Source organism: Mustela erminea, chromosome 3, assembly GCF_009829155.1.
Source record: "Mustela erminea isolate mMusErm1 chromosome 3, mMusErm1.Pri, whole genome shotgun sequence".
Lineage (NCBI taxonomy): Eukaryota > Metazoa > Chordata > Mammalia > Carnivora > Mustelidae > Mustela > Mustela erminea.
Window position 1 is genome coordinate 14,307,327 of NC_045616.1, and position 17,539 is coordinate 14,324,865.

At 55.6% G+C, this 17,539-nt stretch overlaps 1 protein-coding gene across 4 annotated transcripts in view; it reads left to right on the plus strand.

Annotated features, from left to right (window-relative positions):
* TBC1D9B (TBC1 domain family member 9B) overlaps positions 1-13,272 on the plus strand; it is a 39,928-nt gene extending 26,656 nt beyond the window's left edge. For 2 of the 4 annotated variants that reach the window (XM_032335284.1, XM_032335286.1), the window contains 13 exons: positions 312-526; positions 2,070-2,187; positions 3,031-3,316; positions 4,367-4,496; positions 4,626-4,724; positions 5,465-5,533; positions 6,693-6,933; positions 7,306-7,371; positions 8,600-8,671; positions 8,915-8,965; positions 10,355-10,417; positions 10,934-11,040; positions 12,049-13,272. In XM_032335284.1, the coding sequence (XP_032191175.1) occupies positions 312-526; positions 2,070-2,187; positions 3,031-3,316; positions 4,367-4,496; positions 4,626-4,724; positions 5,465-5,533; positions 6,693-6,933; positions 7,306-7,371; positions 8,600-8,671; positions 8,915-8,965; positions 10,355-10,417; positions 10,934-11,040; positions 12,049-12,735 (2,204 nt within the window). In that variant the 3' untranslated portion in view covers positions 12,736-13,272. The remainder of the gene's footprint in view (positions 1-311; positions 527-2,069; positions 2,188-3,030; positions 3,317-4,366; positions 4,497-4,625; positions 4,725-5,464; positions 5,534-6,692; positions 6,934-7,305; positions 7,372-8,599; positions 8,672-8,914; positions 8,966-10,354; positions 10,418-10,933; positions 11,041-12,048) is intronic. The other 2 variants (XM_032335285.1, XM_032335287.1) reach the window with 1 other exon arrangement.
* Positions 13,273-17,539: the final 4,267 nt, after the last annotated feature.

Sequence of the window (17,539 nt, forward strand, 5' to 3'; positions counted from 1 at the left end):
AGGGCAGGGCTCTGTCACCCAGATGGTGTCTTCCCACCCCCGCCAGGCCTCCTCTCCTCGGGTGAGGCTCTGTCAGCATGCATGCCCTTAGCCACCTGGATGGTTTCTTGAGAAGACCACTCAAACTGTGGTGGGGCGACCCCTCCCAGGAGCTGCCACCAAGGGACCCTTGCCTCACACCTCCTGATGGGCCCCAGAGTTCCTCTTCTCTTCTGTGGTGCACTGACACGCCCAGCCTGCCCTGTCACTGTCCCCATGGCCCCAGCAGGAAGGGAGGAGGCGGGAGACAGCTGCCAGCTCTGTCTCCTCAGGGGCCTGGAACGAGATGGTGACTCACCCGGGCTACTACGCTGAGTTGGTGGAGAAGTCCATGGGGAAGTACAGCCTGGCCACAGAGGAGATCGAGCGAGACCTCCACCGCTCCATGCCCGAGCACCCCGCCTTCCAGAACGAGCTGGGCATCGCTGCCCTCCGGCGGGTGCTAACTGCCTATGCTTTCCGAAACCCCACCATCGGCTACTGTCAGGTAGAGGGGGTGAGCCGGGCCCAGGGGCCATACCTCCCGCCATTGGCTCACTCAGCAGAGGCCAGAGTGTGCCCTGTGTCCCCCAGAAGAGCCTGACCATTGAGAGCAGTGTAATGGGAGCCACTCTTACCTGCTTACTTCTACAGGCTTGGGTCTGGGTCCCAGAGCATTTGGTTGTCTGGTGTCTACCAACGACTCCCCTGCAATCCCCATACTGCCTTCCGTCTGTATGGCTTTGCACGCCTTAAGTACCTCCCCAAAACTGAGTCGTATGGGATTCACCTTTTGGGGGCCGGTCAACTCCATTAGTGCAGCATCCTCGGGGCTCATTCCTGTTGGGTCCCGTGTCAGAATTTCTTTTTTTTTAAAGATTTTATTTATTTATTTGACAGAGAGATCACAAGTAGGCAGAGAGGCAGGCAGAGAGAGAGAGAGGAGGAAGCAGGTTCCCTGCTAAGCAGAGAGCCCGACGCGGGACTCGATCCCAGAACCCTGGGACCATGACCTGAGCTGAAGGCAGAGGCTTTAACCCACTGAGCCACCCAGGCGCCCCAGAATTTCTTGAACCATACTACACTTCGTGTATAGGCCACACTCGCTCTCTCCTGCATCTTCAGCTGGGCACGTGGTATCTTCTTCCTTGGGCTCTTGTGATTACCGCCGCCGTGAGCGGGCCCTTGCGGTGCCTGTTCCTCTCCCTGCTTTCACTTCTCTTGAGTCCATACCCAGAAGTGTAGTTGCTGGACCATATGGTAATTTGACCTTTAATGTTTTTGTTTTTGTTTTGTTTTTGGAATAGCTATAGTGCTTTCCACAGCGACGACACCATCTTACATGCCCCCCCCCCACCGTGATGCACAAGGTTCCACTTGCCCCACATGCTCAGCATGCTGGCTTTCTGGTCTTTGGACCGTAGCCACCCTAATGGTGTGAGGTGCCCTCTCATCGTGGTTTCGAGGTGCACTTCTGGCAGCATATGATTTTACATGTGGGGAGGCCATTTTCCTGGCCCCGTCTAATGGTGTTGTTTCCCTGAGACTGCGTCTGGGTTTCCAAGAAGCATGCTGCCCCCTCAGAAGCCCCTTTCGCAACGGCCAGTGTTCTGCATGACCTGTTACTGGGACAGGGAAATTCCACGTGCTGGCTTGCGAGAATTTTTAAGATGGAAGCTTGTTCTGAGTAGCCTTGCTATCAGTGCAGACTGTGTGCAGCCCCGTTCGACCTCAGCCGTGTGGCTGTCACGTGGAGCTCACTCACCGATCCTCCTGTCCCTGTGTCACACCTCTCTGAAGAAGAGCCACATGCTCATTCCCTCCCTCTCAGCTTTCCAGGCGCCCACTGGCCCGATTGGAGGGATCTGGCTAATGGTTCTTCCCAAATTGGTTTCCTGCAAATGGCCTTTTGGCAAATTGCCTGCTGTTGTCATTTGTCCTAGTCGGACTTTTGTGGAAAGTGAGCCCATGCAGGCCCTTGGGGGGATGGGGCGGTTTTATGCGGCAGCCCAGCTCCGTGAGTCTCCCCTTTGCTGTCTCTGTGCCTGCAGGCCATGAACATTGTCACCTCTGTGCTTCTGCTCTACGGCAGCGAGGAGGAGGCCTTCTGGCTGCTGGTGGCCCTCTGTGAGCGCATGCTGCCTGATTATTACAACACCAGGGTGGTGGGTGAGTGCCCAAGGCTCCCCGTGGGGGTGGTGCCCCTGGGCCAGCCCCCACACTGAGCACTCAGCACAAGTGAGCTCTCGGGGGTCCTCAATAATGTGCAGCAGGCTGCAGACCCTCACGGCTCCATTCCCCAGATAAGGCTGAGAAATGACCACATAGCTGGAAGGCAGAGGCCACGCAGACCCCCGGCCACCTTGCCCAGACTTCCATGTAGCTCCCCAGAAGCTGCTGGCAGGGAGAGAAGCTATTACACATTCAGTGGTTTTCAGAGGTCAGCCTGGGCCTCCATTGTCAGCCATCTAACCTGTGTAAGGGTTTTCATTGTGCTGGATTTTAACCTTGCAAGGAGAAGGGGTAGTACCTCCCTGCGCACCTGTCACCCAGCCTGACGACCACGAGTGACAGCCTGAAGAGTCTATATGATTAAGTGGAAATGCACTGGCAAAGTGTTTAATTACAGACTTGGCTCGGTCTGCTATTTGAAGATGCCCTTCCCCTACCATTTGGTTTGGGGGGCCTCCCCCACTGGGGTTCACAAGTTTCAGGGCATGACATGCAGTAGCCCCCAGGGCTCCTGCTTACTCCTGACACTTCTAGAAGGGAGGGATTTGTGTTTCCCCCAAAGCAAATCCAAGCACAGTGGGAGCAAATGTTCTCCCACAGTAGTTTGGACGCCGAGGAAGGGAAGCCCGCATGCTCTTTCCCTCTTGTTCCCTCCAGCCCATCCCCTCCGGCCCTCCGTGTGAGCGGAGCTGGCCGGGGATCCAGTGGGCTCCCTGCATCCCCTGGGGCCCAAGCCAGCGGCATGGGCTTGGCCTTCAGACTCCCTTTTCCTCTCCCTAGGGGCCTTGGTGGACCAAGGCATCTTTGAGGAGCTCACGAGAGACTTCCTGCCCCAGCTCTCAGAGAAGATGCAGGACCTGGGGGTGATCTCCAGCATCTCTCTCTCGTGGTTCCTGACCCTCTTCCTCAGCGTCATGCCCTTTGAGAGCGCTGTGGTCATCGTTGACTGCTTCTTCTACGAGGGCATCAAGGTGATCCTGCAGGTGGCCTTGGCCATCCTGGATGCCAACATGGAGCAGCTGCTGGGCTGCGGCGATGAGGGCGAGGCCATGACCGTCCTGGGCAGGTGACCGAGCCGGCCTCCCCGTCCTGCCGGGCTGTTGGCCGGCACCCCCGCAGATGGCAGAGCCCAGCCCCCCAGCAGCTCTGGGCACTCCTCACTCAGCATGCACCAACGAGCCCACTGAGCACACTTTGGCCCGGGGCAGTGGGGAGCCTCCTTTCTGGTGGGAACATGGCAACAAACAGCCCTGGGGTGTGATAGCTCTGGGAGCAGATAAAGTGGGCTGGAACAGCATGGCCTCCAGCCACGGGTGGACACCCTGCATCTGCTCTCCTCCCAAAGCAGTCCTGACGCTGCTTTCCCTGTTCTGCATCAGTACCCCCTCACGGTCACCCAGATGGAGAGGCCCACGCTAGGTTTGCCCGCACAGCTGAAAGGACTCAGACATACCTGTCTCCTGGCCGCCACATGCCCCCTGAGTCCCCACATTCCACTCTTGCACATTCTCTGGGATCCGGCCCCTCCCTTCATCTCCGTGCTAGCCCACAGTCCCCCTACCCTGGGCCCTGGGCCTGGTTCATCACAGTTTTGCCTGCACTGGCCCCAGCCAGCAGCATCCCATAGAGCTCATTCACCTCAGAATCTGGCCTTGGGACTCCACGTGCCCCCAGCATCCAGGACTCCCGCCCCGCCCCAGCCTCACACTGGCCCAGGCCCTGAGTTCTATTGGGCCCTGCTTGCCATGTGTACGTATTTGCCTGGCGTGGAACACTCCCAGCAACCCTGTGGGGTTCTGCCGCCTGCCCATCGAGCCAACCCAGAGCCCTGTCGTCCCTTCCACTGGGACAGACCTCTCTTGTGGTGTGGTTGGGTCTAGGCTTAAACAGGGTCCTGACCCAAGGAACCCCCAGAAGACAACCTGGCTTCCTAGAGTTAGTGCTCAGGCCTATGAGGGGTGAGGCCTCTCACTGCCTCCAGGGGGATTCCCAACTTGCCAGGGCACCTCACTTACTGATGGGGAGTCTATGCAGGTTAGGTTCTCCACATCACTTAGTAGGTAAGACACCCCTGTTGCCTGTGGGGGTCCAGGCTTCTGTCCTTTAATCCTTGCAGATACCTAGATAATGTGGTCAACAAGCAGAGTGTTTCTCCTCCTATCCCACACCTCCATGCCCTGCTGACTAGTGGAGATGACCCGCCAGCTGAAGTGGACATCTTCGACCTCCTGAAGGTGTCCTATGAGGTCAGCACTCTCTGGGGCTCTCAGGCTGATCTGCTCCATCCAGGCATGTGGGTGTGGGTGGCCGTGGCCCAGGGCATTTCTCTGCTCTGTGGTTCTGCCTCCTCTCACTGAGTCACCTCTGGCCGGTAGAAATTCAGCAGCCTGAGGGCCGATGACATCGAACAGATGCGGTTTAAACAGAGGCTGAAAGTGATCCAGTCCTTGGAGGACACGGCCAAGCGCAGCGTGGTATGGACAGGGCTGGGCTCTGATGGCTGCGGGTTGCTGGGGGTGGGGGCGGTGGGCATGACCCGGGTGGGCTGCTCCTCCCCAGAGGGTGTGGGACAGAGTCCCTTAGTGCTGCCTCATGTGGGACTGGAATCTGGGAGTGAAGGTGCAAATTTGAGGAAGTGAGAGGGGCATGGTAGCTATTTAATGCTCCTGGGCTGTCACCGCAAGTTTCTTTGACACCCCAGCACCTAAAAGCCAAGGGTCATCCTCCTATGGGCAGTGTCCTCCAGCCTGGCTTCCCCCATGCCTCTGGGTAATCACATTCAGCCACCCTCCACTTACCCAACCCACTGTGCCTCTACTACAAGCCTTTGTCCTCCCCAACTCTGGAGAGATCCCTTACCAGGAAGTTCTAGGACACCTTCCAGAGAGCCCGTGCCAGAGTCTTTCCAAGGATCCAGACAGCGGTCACTGCATTATTGCCCTCACCCTGTGTCCCTGACTGGATGTTTGGGACAGAAAGGCCCCTGCGGCACTCACCATGAAGGAACTTGGAGTGTGGACTGAGTGGTGGGATGGGTGACCAGGGATAAGTGTATGGTCCATACCTCCTTCCCTGAATGGACTGCCGTCCTGGGCTTAGCCAACTGGCAGCACCCTGGCAGGGTGGTTTGTCTTAGCCTTTGTCCGCTGGGGGTTCTCTCAGAGACCTGGAACTTAAGAATCCGTCAGTACATCCTGTTGCCCTTTCCTTCTAGGTCCGAGCTATACCTGGGGACATTGGTTTCTCAATTGAAGAGCTGGAGGACCTCTACATGGTGTTTAAGGTGACAGCCAAGACCAAGGGCAGGCCCAGTATCCCAGTCTAAGTGCGTCCCCTAAGTCCCCTAAGTGCGTCCTCAGTGCAGCAACCTCCTGCCAAAGGACAAATCTATTTTTTTTAAGATTTTATTTGAGAGAGCATGAGTGGGGAAGAGAAGGAGAAGCAGGCTTCCCACAAGTAGGGACAAGCAGAGAGCCCAACGTGGGGCTCCATCCCAGAACCCTGGGATCATGACCTGAGTTGAAGGCAGACACTTAACCAACTGAGCCATCCAGGCGCCCCGAGAAATCAGTTTACAAGCATCCTCAAATGTTGTTACCACAGTCTTCCTAGGGCAGAATTTATTCCTTCAGGGAGTTTAGGCAGGATACTTTCTTAAGAGGCAGAAAATCCACTCAAGTCAGCTTACAGTTACGTGAGAGGAGATATATTGGTTCATGTTACTGGAAAGTCTAGGAATGCATGCATAGCTTCATGCATGGCTAGATCCAGGTGCTTAAACATGCTGCCCAGCTCCCCTACTTCAGATGGTCTCTGGACCGCTCTTCCTACAGAATGGCAGGACTCTCGTCTGCAGCTCCAGGCTCATCCCGTTCTCTCAGGGGAAAGAGCCTTTTCTTTCCAAGTGGTTTTAACAAGAAGTCCAGGGTTAATTGTTGGACTGACTCAGGTTGGTGCTGTGGCTACAGGAGGGTGTTTGTTGAGCCAAATCTAGGCCGTGTGCCCAGCTCACAGCCTGAGGATGGGGCAGGAGGGGCTCACCCCAAAACTTTCACATGCTGTTAATGGAAGGGGAGAGGTTGTGAAGGGCAGGCAGAAACAGCTAAGTCCAGACCACCTGTTGTCGGTTCCCGGCGGCCTCTGGTTTGACACTCAGACCTGAGCCTTATAGTCACAACGGTCCAGTCGGTGCTGCCTCCCACCCGCTGTGGCCTGCTGTAGCCAGCAGCCTTAGGGCTGTGTTTCCGCTCCTGCATCTGTCCATGAGAGGCCGATGGGGCCTGTGTGGGCAGTTCTGTGAGATGCTGTGTCAGGCTGGTGCTCCCCGGCCCGGGACTCTGCAGGCTCCGAAAGAGTGGATAGGACACATGGACCAGCTGGGCAGTCCTGAGCGCCGGGGCGCTGGGGGGCCCAGCCATCTCACCAGGCTGTGTCCCCTGCAGGCCAAGCACTTGGCAAGTCAGTACTGGGGGGGCAGCCGGCCCACTGCTGTGCGTCGGGACCCCAGCCTGCCCTACCTGGAGCAGTACCGCATTGACGCCAGCCAGTTCCGAGAGCTCTTCACCAGCCTGACGCCCTGGGCCTGTGGCGCCCACACGCCAGTCTTGGCAGGGCGCATGTTCCGGCTCCTAGATGAAAACAGGGACTCTCTCATCAACTTCAAGGAGTTTGTGATGGGGATGAGTGAGTAGCTCCAGGGCCCTGCCCCCAGAAGCCTCCAGATGCCAGCCCCACCAGTTCTCCCACTGCAGCAGCAGCCTTGATATGGAAATTGCAGTTTTCCCACTGGGGACATGAGGGCGTCCAGTGGGGTCCTCCCCACCACTTCCCCTCCCTTGGGCCATAGCTGCTTGGGATGGGTCTGCCAGCTCTGAGAAGGGCAAAGCTCGGGGCAAGTGGGGGGCCTGGGGCTCCCTCCAGAGAGCTCTCCAGGAGAGAGGCTGGAAGGAGGGATGTACCAGAACCCACTCAAAGGGAAGGAGCTCCAGTGGGGACTGGCTGGGGGGCTTTGGTGCCCTGTTGTTGGCAGGCCTCCTCACTGGCTTCCCTTTGCAGGTGGGATGTACCATGGGGACCTGACCGACAAGCTCAAGGCCCTCTACAAGCTGCACCTGCCCCCAGGTGAGGACCTCCTCACCAGTCAGGGCCTCTCATGCATGGGGTGGCGACCCTGCTGTGTAGCCTATAGCAGGAGCTGCTCTCCCTGGGCTCTCTGCACTGTGCCTGAGCTTCCCAGGGTCACCAGCAGGCCACAGGGGGAGAAGGATGATAGGCAGCAAGTTCTCAGGCCGAATCCCGTAGTCTGCCTGTTCCCACTGCATGGCCTGGCTCACCCTGCCCAGCATGGAGAGTTCTCCAAGATGAGGTTCCTTGTTTCCACCGGGAAACGAAGACTCAGGCTGGGGTGAATTCCAGCCCAGGGGTGGAGCCGCCAGGTCCCTGCCGCTGCTCACCAGCTGCCACAGGGCTGGGTGGAGCTGGTGGCACAGTGGTGTTCAGAACACAGTGCTGCATGCGACCCCGAGGCTGTCACTTCATCGGCCCAGAATGTGGTTCTAGCGCTGCCTGGGGGTTGGTTCTGGGTGGCCAGAGCTGGAAGCCGCAGGCCTGGACCTAGGTGTTCTCACCTGTGGCTGGTTTTTGCCTGTAATTCAACACAAACAGTGGCCTCAGGCATGCCTCCAGGGAAGGTTGGTGCCAGCCACCTCTGACCCTGTGGAGGGAAAGGCCTGGGCTGGGTAGACCCCACTGGGCCAGGCTCCTCTGGGTGAGGGCACGTGGGACCATCTTCGCCCACTCCCAAGCCACCTGTGTCTGCCCTGCTCCATCCAGGGCTCCCAGAGCCCAGAGCCCACACCCTGCCACCTCCCCCCAGTGCCACCTGTTCAACCCCTGTCATTGCATTCCTGTCTGCACAGGAGGTGGGGAGAACGAGTCCCCCCCACACACACACACACAGAACCACGTGGCTCCCAAACCCTGGGGACCACATCATCACCCAGAACGTACCAGTGGGGAACGATGCCCAAGATGCGTAGACCGAGAAGAGCAAGTCCCTTGCATGTGGCTGGTTCCCATGCAGCTGCCCACAGGGGCCTGGTCCCCTCAGGACGCTCTGCACCACACCCACAGGGCGGGAGGGAGGCTGGCTATTGGCGGGACTCCCAGCTACGAATGACGGGTTATTCAGATGAGCCACGTGTAATGTTCTCAGACACAACGTGGAAGTCAAGAAAGGAGCAATACCCAAGATCCGTGGTCCTTGTTACCGCTTTGCCCATACCATATCTCGGGGCCCTGTGGTGGCGCACCTCACTGTGCTCTCACTCCCCTTTCTCTCTGAGCACAGCCCTGAGCCCGGAGGAGGCTGAGTCAGCCCTGGAAGCTACCCACTATTTCACGGAAGACAGCTCCTCAGAAGGTGAGTGCCACTGGCCCCAGTGATGAGGGGGGAGCTTCTGGCCTTGCTGTGGGGCAGTCGTGCTGTGGGACCTGCACAGGTGGTCTGCGGCCCTCGGTGGGATTGGGGAGCCACGGGTGATGGCAACGGCCTCTCTCTGGGAGGGCCCCCGGGGTGGTCTCACTCCTGTTTCTCTTGTCTCTGCCTTCCTGGACCTTGGTCTCTCCCTCCCTCTCTCCTCTACTCCTCCGCTCTCCCTTCCAGCATCTCCTCTGGCCTCAGATCTGGACCTTTTCCTGCCCTGGGAGGCTCAAGGTCAGTCCCTGGGGGCCAGGGGCACCTGCTTTGTGCTGGGCTGTGTCTGCCTGACACCCCCACCCCCCACCACACATGGTCGGGAGGCCTGGACACGCTTGGTCCCTCCTTGGTCCAGGGATGCCTCCTGTGAGAATGAGGTCTGAGGAGGACCCAGGACCAAGCTGCAGCATACTAGGGAGGAGGGAGGTGGCCTCTGTGCTAGTCGAGGAGCATAGCAAGTGAGGGCATACGGCACAGTACTAGGCATCAGCTCCCCAGCCGCACGAGAACAGCATTCTATCGTCAGGCTCAAGGGAGAAAGTCCAAACGCCATCATGGCAACAGTGGGAAACGGACAGGCAGCAGGGGAGGAGGGCGGTGGAAAACGTTCTCATGGCCTACACAGCTCTTCTGTTAAGGAGAGAGAGATTTGTGGGGTGCCTTTTTGAAGGTGTTCCCTGCTACACGTAAAGCCCATTGAGAGCGTCATATCCAGGGTGATGGGGCGTTCTGGGCCTGGGGTTCACCGGCCAAAACCCCAGCCTCTCAGTTCTCATGGTAGATACTGCCCAGCAAGGATGACACAGAGCCAAGAGAGAGATGAAACACAGTGCATATCAGGATACCCAAGGCAGGCCTGCCGATGGTGTCAAAGGCTTAATTTGAACTTGAGGAAGCCTGAGGACCTTGATTTCAGGTACACAAAGCAAAGAAGCAGATGGGTCTTCTGTTACCATGAGAATCTAGGAAAATCACAGGCACTTCTGGCCTTTCCCAGGGGCTTCTAGTTAAGGCCGGGGCCTGGGGGTAAAGAGCCCTATCCTCAGACCCCACGCAGCCCCAGGCAGTGGGTCTCCACTCCACAGTGAGAAAGAAGCCTGAGCCCAGAGGCTTTCTGCTGCTAACTGCGCTGGGAGGCTGCCACCCACTGAGGGACCCCTGGTGGCCTTACCACCCCCAGGTCTGGGAGAGCTGGGCCGCCAGCTCCTCCCCACATTCATGGGCCTCATAGCAGACAGTGTGGGCCAACTCCAGCAAATGTGTCACTTTGAGAAACAGGGTGCCCAGGACGGAATTCCTATACATAAAACTCCTCTCATCAGTCAGTGTGCTGGTTGGTGGAGGGTTGAACTGATGATCAGGACCGCTCTTAGTTTGACCCTTTTCAGCAGACACTACAGAAGTTAGTTCTTGGGCTTTTCTCCCCGCGGTCTGAGACTCGTGTTCCTTGGCAGAGAGGAAGGCGGGCCTGGTGGCACGTCGGTCCCTGTGAGCAGGTGAAGAGCGTGAGTGGGCGCTGGGCCCACTGCTCCTGCAGGAGGCCAGAGCGGGCTGCTCGCGGGCCTCCTTGGTTTGTGATTGCAAACAGGAGTGTTCCTGTGTGCTTTCTCTTTTCTGGTCGTCCAGAGACTCTACGGCAGGAAGAGCAAGAAAGAGGCGGAAATGAAGACAGCCAAGAAAAAAGAGGAGGTAGAGGCAGGCCGTTTTTCGCGGTGCTGATCCAGATCCCAGGGCCCTGGGGCTGGGCCGTCCTCCCTGTGGGTGGGACCTCCACCCAGAGAAGCCTGCTGCGGGTGGAAGCCACTCTCATCAGTCCCAGGCCTGAATCTCTCGTGGCTGCCACCCCCCGCGCCCATCACCACCTCCTTTCAGGGCACCTGCTTTCTTTCAGGACCTCTCTCCGTATCCAGTCTCCCTCCCTCTCCTGCCAGCCTCTCCCCACCCTTCACATCCCTCCTTCACCATCTTGGGGGAGACAGGGTGGGGCCATCTTCATCAGCTCAGGCCTTACTTTAGCATAAGAACTCGGGGAAGACATCGGGTGTTCTGGAGTGTTCTTTCCAACACCACCTCCCCAAAAACCAGGGTGTTTTGTAAAAGGGCCCAGGTAACCCTGTGCCAGACAACACCGAAACCCACTCGCTACCTGCTACTGGCTCCCAGCTCTTTCTCTAATTCGACAGATTTTTTTCTCCCAACTCACAGAGGAGAAGGGGACCAGCCCTCCCGACTATCGGCACTACCTTCGCTTGTGGGCCAAAGAGAAGGAGGTTCAGAAGGAGACAATTAAGGATCTCCCCAAAATGAACCAGGTAGGCCCACTGAGAGCCCACAACAGACACTTTCGAGGCTGGGTTCCCCCTAACCCAGCAGTTCCCCTCCCTCCCTCCCAACACTCCCTGGAGGGCGGAAGTTTTCCTGCCTACCTGCTGTACCTGCCAGTCAGACAGCCGTCAGGGAGGATTCCAGAAGGACAGGGGCCAGTTCTTTGGGGCTTTATCCTGGATGGTGTATCGTGGCAATGATCCATTCGCATTTCATCAGTATCTACACACCAGAGAAGCAGTAGGGAAGGTTAACCTCTGACACACAGAGACCCACACAACCCCTTTTATAAGACAGCCTCACAGTGCCCCTGTTCCTCCCAGGCTCCTCCTCAGTGCCGTGCCCACCCAGGCCATCTCTGCCCATGGCCCCTTTTTCAGTTGCTGGCCTCTGGGTCGGGAGCCCAGCATCTGGCCAAGGGTCTCAGAGCCGGGGCCACAGCCCGACCACAGCCCTGCCCTGCCCAGAGGGGCCCCCTGCAGTCTGGGCACTCTCTTACCTGTGTCCCAAAGAGGGGGGTTCCCCGTGGAGCAAGGCAGGAGGCCTGAGTGTGTAGTGTCAGACCTCTGCACCCCCTCACCCGACCCAGGCTCTGCTTGCTTTGTCCTCACCCTCCATCCTGGTCATAGATACAAAAAACTCAAAGTGATTGCAAAACACACTGAAGAAGTCCTTGTAGCCGCTGAATCTGGAAGGTCCTGATAGAAATTGGCCTGGCTCTGCCCGCAGCATCGCTATAGGGATAGGGAGAGGCTTTCAGTCACCCTCCGTGCTGAAAGAAACGCAACTGAGAGAGAACGCTCTTCTAAGGCTATACTAGTCAAGGCACTTTCCCTCTCTGCACTTCCATGTCCCAGTCTGTGAAAAGGGCACAAGGCACAGGTCTTGGAGACCATGAACAGGACAGCGCAGCGCTGGCATTCTGGCCAATTCCAGGCCAGACTAACCCATCTTTCACCATCTCCCTGTCCTTCCTCTGTGTCTCCCCGGCAAAGGAACAGTTCATTGAGCTGTGCAAGACACTGTACAATATGTTCAGTGAGGACCCCATGGAGCAGGCCCTGTACCACGCCATCGCCACCGTGGCCAGCCTACTGCTCCGCATCGGCGAGGTGGGGAAGAAGTTTTCCGCCCCACCAGGCAGGAAGCCCAGGGCCGGTGCCGCTGAGGAAGACGAGCCACCAGCCCCTGACCCCACACAGGACCCAGCCCTGGAGCTTCAGCCTCCAGCTGCAGGGGACCCCCAGGCCAAAGCCGGTGGGGACACCCACCTCGGGAAGGCTCCCCAGGAGACCCAGGTGGTGGGTGACGCGGGTAGTGGTGAGGGCCGGGGCTCCCCGTCCCAGCTGCTGTCCGACGACGAAACCAAAGACGACATGTCCATGTCCTCGTACTCGGTGGTCAGCACCGGCTCCCTGCAGTGTGAGGACCTGGCCGATGACACGGTGCTGGTGGGCGCGGAGGCCCGTGGCCCCCCAGCCCCCACCCGTGGCGGGGGCACTGTCGACACGGACTGGTGCATCTCCTTCGAGCAGATCTTGGCCTCCATCCTGACAGAGTCCGTCCTGGTGAACTTCTTTGAGAAGAGGGTGGACATTGGACTCAAGATCAAGGACCAAAAGAAGGTGGAGAGACAGTTCAGCACCTCCAGTGACCTCGAACAGTCTGGAGTTTCAGGCTGACAGGGACCTGGCCTGTCTCTCCTCCCCACCCCCTCCTCCCTCCTGTTCTGTTTGCTCTCTCAGGACACACCTCTCCTGTTCTCCCTGGATGCAGTGAGCTGTAAATGGAAAAAAAGGCAGAGTAGCCACAGTAGGGCCCAGACAGAGGCTCCCAGCCTCTTCTTCCTGCCTGCCTGGCGGGACCTGCCTTGGTCCCTGTGTCGTCGTGTCAGAGGCCGCCCATCCTGGCCTGCTTGCCCAGTGCCTCTGTGCCCCATTCTGTGGCCAGGCCACACTGCACCTTCCACACTTGGGGTGAGGGGGTGGGGGTCCTGGTGCTCTCTAGGAGCCTGGAGCCTGAGCCCCTGGCTCAGCCCCTGGGGTGCACCAGAGCGGACCATGAGAGCATTACTCTATATCCTCTCTCAGCTCGTCAGCCTTACCGTTTACCTTACAAGCACATCCCTCAGGTCCTGCTAGATTTCCTTGTATTCATTTCGGTTGGCAGAAAATCACACTGTGCGCAATGCCTTAATAAACCCCCAAAAGAACTCAATACCACACTGTGTACAGAGCCTTCATGTGGCCTCAGCTACTGCTTGGCTTCTGGCTTCCTCCCAGGTGGGGGCCCAGGACATGTTCCAGGGGTTCTAGCCACTCAGACCCCCACAGGGGTGGGGCTTCAGGGCCCCCAGGGAGAAGGACAACACAGAAGGTGCTGCTCCAGGCCCAGAAGAGCTCAAGCTGACGTCTGCCAACGGGGGAGGTCCCAAGCTCCACAGGTACAAACAGCCTGGGCCGAGTGTGCAGGTGTGGGCTTGGGCCTGGTCTTGGGCTGTAGCAAGCACTTGGGTTCAGTAAGGTGTTGTGGGGCCACAGGTGACAGACTGAGCCAAGAGCACCCCCTAGCTTTGCAGCAAAAGCTGATCTTCAGTGTCTAACGTTCAGCCCCCCATCCCCACCACATGGGGCAGCTCTTCTACCAAAAGATACATCTGAGGGACACCTTGGTGGCTTAGTTGGTTAAGCGTCTGCCTTCAGCTCAGGTCATGGTCTCAGGGTCCTGGAATAGAGCCCGGCATCGGGCTCCCTGCTCAGCCTGGAGCCTGCTTCTCCCTTTACCTGCAGCTTCCTCTGCTGGCTCACTCTCTCTGACAAGTAAATAAAACCTTAAAAAAATATATACAGATCTGAGGCTGGGAGGCTTTTTCCTCTGTTTTTGTTGTTGTTTTGTAAGTAGGCTTCGTGCCCAGCCTGGAGCCCAGTGTGGGGTTTGAACTCCCGACCCTGAAATCAAGACCCTAGCTCAGCTCGAGTAGATTACTTAACCAAGTGAGCCACCCAGGCGCCTCTGTTTTTGTTTTTGAATTTAATAGCTTTATTGAGGCATAATTTACATGTCATAAAATTCACTTATTTTGAGTTATAATTCAATGATTTTGAGTAAATTTATAGTGTGACTATCACCACCATGCAATTTTAGAATACTTCCATCACCTGAGACATACCCTCCTACCCATGTGCAGCAAATCCCTGTTTCTACCCCCAGCCCTAAGCAACTGCTAATCTACTTTCTATCTTTAGATTTTATGGCTGGTTGTTTAAATAACAGTCTCCATGATTTTACCTTGTTCACAGCTGCTGGGTCTCATCTCAGTAAACGCAGCAAAACAACAGCAAGGAAACTGAATAACTTGGCTTTCTTAACAACAACAAAAAATGTCAATCAATGTAACTTCCTTTCTAGTATTTACACAAACTGACTACATGCTTTGCCATAAAGTAATTTCAAAGGGCTCAAACCAGAAAGACCATATTCTTGGCCATAATGAAATTAAGTAAAGATAAACATAAAAATTCTACAAAGTTGGCAGTTTTAAGTCTTAAATTGTAATCAAGTAGATTTAAATAATGTGAAATTTGGATATGTATTTTATATATCATGTGGAAGTCTAAATGTAAGAATATCCCAAAGAAACTGAAGAATATAAAACAGGAATCTAGCCTTTCATATGATAAATGAAATAAAAATGTACAATAGTACTTTCATCTATTAATCATTCAACCTCCAATGACATTCAAAATGACAACTAGAACAGTAACACTGAAAAATAGATGGGTAATACAAGTAAAGCTTTAAAAATATTTTCCTTCTGTAAGTGAATGTAATTATATTTTAAAACTGCTTACCAGCTGATGTTGTACCAAACCACGTCAATTTTATAATTCCCAAGAAAACTATATGAAGTTTTAAAATTTACATATTTGTTGTGAAAGGAAAAGTAGAAAAATGATTTTTCCTAGTATTTGAGATTACTCAGTATTTTTTTTAAAAGATTGTATTATTTATTTGACAGAGAGGGATCACAAGTAGGCAGAGAGGGAGAAGCAGTCTCCCTACCGAGCAAAGAGCCCCATGCGGGGCTCAGTCCCTGGACCCCGAGATCGTGACCTGAGCCAAAGGCAGAGGCTTAATCCACTGAGCCACCCAGGCACCCCTACTCCGAAGTTTTAAGATTTTATTTATCAATGAGAGAGAAATGCAGAGGGAGAAGCAGGCTCCCTACAGAGCTGGGAGCCCAACTGGGGGACTCATTCCCAGGATCCTGGGATCATGACCCCGACACTTAATTGACTGAGCCACCCAGGCACCCGAAGATTACTCAGTATTTTTGTGTTTATTTTTTTATCTTTTTCAAACCTGAACCCATACTGCATATAAAAATAACAAGATTTTAGAGAGAGTGCACGTGCCTGGGTGTGGGGGCAGAGGGAACAGGAGAAATCTCAAACAGGAGAGGAAGAATCTCAAGCAGACGCTGTGCTCACTGGATCTCACAGTTCCGGAGATTGTGACCAGAGCCAAAATCAAGTCATACGCTGCACTGCTTTGCCAACTGAGCCATCAAGGTGTCCCATGAAATTGTTCTGCTCTTTTCATTAAGCATAGAACACTCTTTTCAGCTGCCTTCTCCTTTTAGCCACAATAACTCAAACAGGTGGGAATAAACAAAGACCACCCAAATGAGAACAGGGACTGTGTATCTAGAGCTTTCTAGAAAAGGAGCCATCCATCATCCCTTGCATTTGGCACAGACTCAAGGTAGAGGAGTGGGAAAGCCTTAAGCATGAAAACAAGGGAAGGCTTCAGGGGGTGTGCTGATTAGAGGCTGTTGGCCTGAAAGGGGAAGCTGGCTAACTGGAAGAATTTCTTCTGTGTTGGTGTGATGAGCGTAATTGGCTTTCTCTGGTTGGTCCTGAGATGAAGACGGAAGTGCAAAATATAAGGAAATTGGCCCTTATTGATCGAGCCCTGTCTGTCCTAGAGGTTGTAGGTTGGCTTGGAGGGTTGGGGGTTGGTTTTCATGTGTGGTCTGGTCACAGTCTGTTTGTAAATCCAGCCTCTTAAACATTTTTTTAAAGATTTTATCTATTTATTTGAGAGAACTCACAAAAAAGTGAGTATGGGGGCGCGTGGCAAAAGGAGTGGAACGCTGGATTGCAGGACCTCAGGATCATGACCTGACCAGGAGGATGTGTAACCGACTGAACCACCCAGGCACTCCTCAAACAATTTAACCTAATTTGTTTTTGGTTTTTTCCCCTAATATATGCTACTGTGCAAAATTTGGAAAATATAAACAACTTTAAATCTTCTATAACAGTAACCCCCTCCCCACCCCTGGAAATAAATAATGCCTGGTTTTACCTAATTGTAATTATGTACTGTCTGTAACTTATTTGCTTCCCATCAATACACATGCAGCATCTGCACGGGGAAACTCAGATTGTCTGTAACGGACCTGCACGATGGTCCGTTTAGCACGTCTACTTCCATTTTCCTGTTCTACGTCAGTGAACACTAGTACATAAATAATAAATCTGGGTGAGTCAGATTGTTTTCTTAGAGCAGGAGTAACTGCCAGATGGTTTTCCATTTCACCCTTCTACCAGGATCCGTTACGAAGGGTTCCTCCCACCAGACCCTTGTCAGGGTGTGGTGATGGAACGTCTCAGCGGGCTGCCGGGCTGGGACAGAAGGGGTCCCGCCCCTCCAACCTTTTAGGGGCTCGCGGCGGGGCTTTCCCGGGGGGCTGGTTTCGTCCACAGCAGCTTCCCGTCTCCGGAAAGCGTGGGGCTCATGAGCCACCCTCCCGGGATCCTCGGTTCCGCAGCCCTCGGGCTTGGGCTCAAAGGTTACCAAAGGCGGGGCGCCTGGGTGGCTCAGTGGGTTAAAGCCTCTGCTTTCGGCTCAGGTCATGGTCTCGGGGTCCTGGGATCGAGCCCCGAATCGGGCTTTCTGCTCAGCAGGGAGCCTGCTTCCTCCTCTCTCTCTCTCTGCCTGCCTCTCTGCCTACTTGTGATCTGTCTGTCAAATAAATAAATGGAGGAATCTTTAAAAAAAAAAAGGTTACCAAAGGCCGCCTCCGCCCAAAGGTCCTTCGAATTCCAACCCCGATCCCCAGGGTTTGGGCCGCAGCGGGGAGCAGCCCACCCACTCCCGGTCGGCGACTAGAAGCCGCAGCGGGAACGGCGCCGGCAGAAGCCGGACCCGGAGCCGCGCTGGAGGCCCAGCCTTTGCAACTTCAATCTTCCCAGCAAGCCCCGGCGAAGACGCGGGCTTAGAGAGAGACGGGAGCAGGCCTGCTCCAGGCAGCAAGTCGGTGGTGACCCGGCTGACCCAAACCCCTTGCGATGCCCAACGGCCTCGCCCGGGCAGTCACAGGGACCCCGGCCAACCGCCGAGACGCTCGGCGGGCTAGAGAGGCCCGAACGCGTGGAGGGGAGCTGGGCGGTGCAGGGGCGGGCCGAAGCGCAGAGCGCA